Below are 5,134 nucleotides of genomic sequence, written 5' to 3'. Positions count from 1 at the left end.
AAGAGGAGATATAGAAGAGAAATGAAAGTCTCCTCTGAGGGGAGAAAAAGGAAATTGGTGTGTTGAGGTGAAAATGATTGAGCCTTGACCTTGGCCTGAGGGGTGGGCGGGGTCATGACCTTGTTTTAATCTAGGAAGTGATGAGTGTGTGTGTGTGTGTGTGTGTGTGTGTATGTTTGACTCAAGCAGCCATTTCTTCTCAGCTGCGATACAACCTGTGGCCACCAGAGGCTGCTTAAAAAGACTGGATATTACAGTTTTTCTCCATTGCTTTGGCTCATTTCTTGAAACCGAAATTACATTCTCAAAGCTCTAGGTGCATTTTGCAAAATAGTCTTATGGTTCAGCAAAACACCATAGATAACCTGCAAAAGGTCATATCTCTCCCAAAACAGTTAACTCATGCGCCAAAAGTAAATCCTTTTGCCATTTAAGTAGTCAGTGCCACCAAAATGCAAAGTTTTTTCTCAATTGCTTTGGCTCATTTCTTGAAGCAGAAAATACATTCTCGAAACTCTAGGTGCATTTGTCAAAATAGCATGGACAGTTCAGCAAAACACCATGGCTTACCAGCAAAAGGTCATATCTCTCCCAAAACAGTTTACTCATGTGCCAAAAGTACATTATTTTCTCATGCAAGTAGTCAGTGCCGCCAAAATGCTGAGTCCTTTTGGCATTGTGTAAGTACTGCTGGTCAAAATGCTTAGATGTTTTGTCATTATTGAAGCGGTCCATGGAAATATCCTCATCTCTGCATTTCAAACTTGGTCTAGTCCTTCATTGTCACTGCATGGTTCATGATGTTTTTTGTCTACATAACAGAATACAATTGTGTATCAAACTGAAAAAGAAGGATGATTTCAACAGTAGCCTACAAGGTCTGACATCACACACTGCACTCACACTGCCATGGAAATTGTCACTGTATTGTATTTTTATTCACACACATAAAGTAACTGGTATACATCTTAGTGAAAAAAAATCATACAGTACAATATACTGCAAATAAATTCATCAAACACAAAACAAAGGAAAATTATATGTTGCCAACAGAAACTATAGTACTGTAATGCTGGAGTGTTACTCAAACTCATTGTCCGCCTCCTCATCCTCATTCTCCTGGCCGCCCTCCCGCTGCTGTCTGTCTGGCCACAGATTTTCGTCTACATCACAACGAATACTCTCCGCGCGATGCAACGGGGAAGAATCTACGCATGCGTGTCGCAACCATCCCCGACACTGATCTGGTGTGACATCACCACAAGCGGCATCCATGGCTTGGAGCAGGGACCTCTGGTTCTGAGCCCGCTGCTCATATACCTTCCACCTCCAGGCTGAGAAAAATTCCTCGATAGGATTAAGGAAGGGCGAGTATGGTGGTAGGAAGACATTCATCATTCTCTGGTGAGCAGTGAACCAGTCTCTGATAAGCTGGCCACGGTGGAAGCTAACATTGTCCCACACAATGACAAACATTGGCAAATTAGGCCCTACTGCACCTCTCTCATTTTCTGGGACCAGATTTGAATACAGGTGATCCAAGAAGACGAGGAGTTTTGCGGTGTTATATGGGCCGAGACTTGGGATGTGGGCGGCAACGCCATTCTCTGAAATGGCAGCACACATTGTTATGTTGCCCCCACGCTGGCCTGGGACATCGACTGTGGCCCGGTGGCCGACAATATTCCGGCCACGTCTTCTTCCTTTGGCCAGGTTGAAGCCAGCCTCATCCACAAAGACGAGGATGTGAGGAGTCTCGTTCCCTTCCAATGCCATTATTCTCTACAATACAGTAAACAAAACATCAAATCAGTTATACAGTAGACTGTAATACAATGCAACAGAAAATTACATAGGAATGTTCTGTATTCTCCTCCACAAGTTCAATATACTGCCCTGTGCTTTACTGCAGTGGTTCAAAACTGGGGTAGGTGTAGGGATATAGGCCTACAGAGGTATGACAGAAAGTACTTGAGAGAAAGGGAAATACTGGAAAAATAAAATAAATGTAGAGTACATCATCGATCAACACACTGACTGAAATGCTACTGTAAGGACACAATGTCAGATCTGCTTGTGCAGTGAAACAAGGGAGCCATAACAGGAATCAAACTTAAGTTTCCCACAAAATAGACAGATACTCTGACCAGTCTGCCAAAGGCATATCCTTGTGGCCAAGTAGCCAGCACACCATCTCATCATGGGCATTACACCTGGTTACATCTGGTAGGCTCAAATTCAGCTCATTCCCCCCTTTTCTTATATGTAATATCATATTCTTCAAAAGAAGGATTATTGTGATAATTGTATCATACAGTAAGCTACAGCTTCCACTTGTAGTTTTCAAAGCAAAACGTTGTAGTCACATAAAGCGAGTACTTGGACTCAGAAATCAGATAAAATTATAGCTGCTGCACAGCAATGGTCGGGCCGGGCAATTTTAGACAAGGGATAGGGAAAAGTGTTGATAAAGAGGAAACAGGGAAAAGTGTTGATAAAAAGTATTTGTGTCTAAACTGTCGGGATCATAATTATTTCAACTTTACTAGTCTCTAATCCACATAGCAAGATGATGCATGAACATAGGATTTTACTGTAACATTAGAAAGTCCATTCTGCCTTAGCTGAGGCTCGAACTCACAATCTTCAGCACCAAGAACCAGCTCCTAACTCACTGAGCCACAGGCCAGGCAGCAGTTGCTGAAGCAGATCTCAAAATTGTCAAAATGTCAGAAATTCTGTTATCTAAACATATATAAATACATATATTACATCTTGACAGCATGGAAATATTGGTGATTTGTTTCTAACGATAAGTGTTTTGCTTCATCAGAGAAAATTTGATGTTTAAAAATGCCATTTTTGCATTGACTCCAATTGTTCGAGAGCAAAATTCAAAATGCTGTAAAAAAATCAGTATTTGAGATAAAATTCTGAAATTTGGCACACTTCATCAACCATGACTCGAAATTTTTGTCAAATTCTTTCAAGAAGATTGAAAATGTATTTAGCAAGAACTGGATGGCATATGTTTACAGTACAATTTACAGTCAAACGTTTTCATGCACTGTAGGCTCAATTTTTCAAATATCAAAAATCTGTGTGGATCGTTTGTGTAGGACAGTCTGATGATGCTCTCTACCAAGTTTGGAGTCAATTGAGGCAAAATTGTGGGAGGAGATAGGTTTTATAAGTTTTACAGTTTTTGAAAAACAGAGTGATTGACTTCATAATTTGGAATGAGTCTAAATGGACAAAAGGTTCAGCAGTATCTGGGCTATTTTTTGGTGAAGTTTCAAAACTGTAGCATGTACCGTTGCTCTGGTAGGAATTTTCAGAGTTTTTATGTAAATTTGAACAATTATTGATGACTTACATGTACATACTGGTACCGCAGCTCTTTCACTCTATCAGAGTTCCTCTCAAATGGTACCCTGTAGAGTTGCTTCATGGTCATCTGATGCTTGTTCAAAACCCTTGCTATTGTGGAGATGCTGATTGCATTGATGTTTTGGAATATGTTGTCGTCCTGTAAGATTTTTGTGCGGATCTGTCTCAGTGTGATGGCATTATTTGTCGTCACTATATTGCAGATTTCTTGCTCCTGTTGTTGACTGAGGAGTCGTCCTCTGCCACCAATATGAGGTTGTCTTTCAATCCTAGACATAGAATTCAATGGACAATTGTATTACCATTTGCAATGTTATGTTACTGTCCTGCTCAGTACAAAAATACAGTAATATATAAATGAGTACAGTAAACAAATACATTTCTTACATTACAGTATTCACAATGTTCTGTCAGATACAACCTAGAATTCCATCGTTGACTTAGAGTAGTACATACCTGCTTTCCTGCGAAAGGTTTGGATGATCGATGACACTGTGGAGCGGGCACATTAGGTTGCACTCTGCGACCTGCCTCTGCCATTGTGAGGCCATGGTTGACCACATGGTCGACCAGAGTAGCCCGAATTTCATCCGACACAGGTTGGTGTCTTTGTGCTCCTCGGCCTCTTCCCCCTATTCCACCACCACGCACCCTTACACCTCTACCTCTACCTCTACCTCTTCCTCTTCCTCTTCCTCTTCCTCTTGCCTCCATGTTTGAAAATTGTACTGATTCTGATCAAGCTCTATATATATGGTTGACAGCACTGATACTCATGCATAGCACCTGGGAGATCACTGTGACCTGCCCCTTCATCACTCAAGTTCTAGTTTCACCTGACAGTCAATCACAGTTATCAATTTAGCAAATGTTCCAAGAGATTCATGTTATATAATGGGATGTTACTCATGGTATTATGTCCCTGACATATTTTGACAATTGAATGGACCATTTTGCATGTGATGATTAACACATTGAAATGATGCTGACATGTTTTGGAGAGAATAACCATTTGACTGAGAAGTGAGAAGTCAGCTTAGATCACAGGATATATTCACTTGGTACTTGTGCAAACTGTAGGCAAAAGTACTTAATCACTTGCAGAGATGTACAGAGACATTTGCAATTTGCTGAAAGGAATGAGAAATTCAAATCTGTTGTGAACACATGCCCAGAGGTTTGGAGGTTTGTCCGTGTTGTTTTGAGAACGTAATTTCTGTTTCAAGAAATGAGCCAAAGCAATGGAGAAAAACTGTAAGGTCACTGGTAATATTACGTCCTCTCATGTGTGTTTTGTTGCCACTTTTGAAAATTATTGCTAAATCTACTTGGTATAAAAGTTTCTAGAAAAGTATATTTAAAGCAGATTCCTACAGGGGTCCAGTGTGCAAACCTGCACCCATGCACACCCATAAAGCTCTATACCGGAACCAGCCTGCTACTTTTAATAATCTCCAAGTGATATCCAAGCCTGCATTTTTCAAACTGGAACCTAGTGTCTCATGTTTTTGTGTCTAAGTGACTGATGGGAACAACAATTTTTGAAATTGGTCCAATATTGAAGGAGACCAGTGCAGCCAGCAGCAGCGAAACAGGCTACAATGTAATCCCTGCAGGCAATTAGGCACTGTCAATTTACATGAACTAAAAGTGCCTGTTTTTGCCAATGCTAGGCTCAGATTGTTATTCTAAATGTCTGACAACATTAAGGCAAGCCGGTGATGTGACTCAGTCACTTGCTGGA

At 40.7% G+C, this 5,134-nt stretch overlaps 1 protein-coding gene across 1 annotated transcript; it reads right to left on the bottom strand.

The window, feature by feature from the left end:
- Positions 1–1,080: 1,080 nt before the first annotated feature.
- LOC125896168 (uncharacterized) lies at positions 1,081–3,831 on the bottom strand. The gene is made up of 2 exons (XM_049588535.1): positions 3,377–3,831; positions 1,081–1,782 (listed from the first exon to the last, which is right to left on the bottom strand). Exons 1-2 carry the CDS (start codon positions 3,665–3,667, stop codon positions 1,081–1,083), a joined length of 993 nt encoding a protein of 330 aa, XP_049444492.1. The 5' UTR covers positions 3,668–3,831.
- Positions 3,832–5,134: the final 1,303 nt, after the last annotated feature.

Source organism: Epinephelus fuscoguttatus, linkage group LG10 (assembly GCF_011397635.1).
Source record: "Epinephelus fuscoguttatus linkage group LG10, E.fuscoguttatus.final_Chr_v1".
Lineage (NCBI taxonomy): Eukaryota > Metazoa > Chordata > Actinopteri > Perciformes > Serranidae > Epinephelus > Epinephelus fuscoguttatus.
Note: the sequence above shows the minus strand (reverse complement) of the source record. Positions and strands in the feature narration are given on the sequence as shown.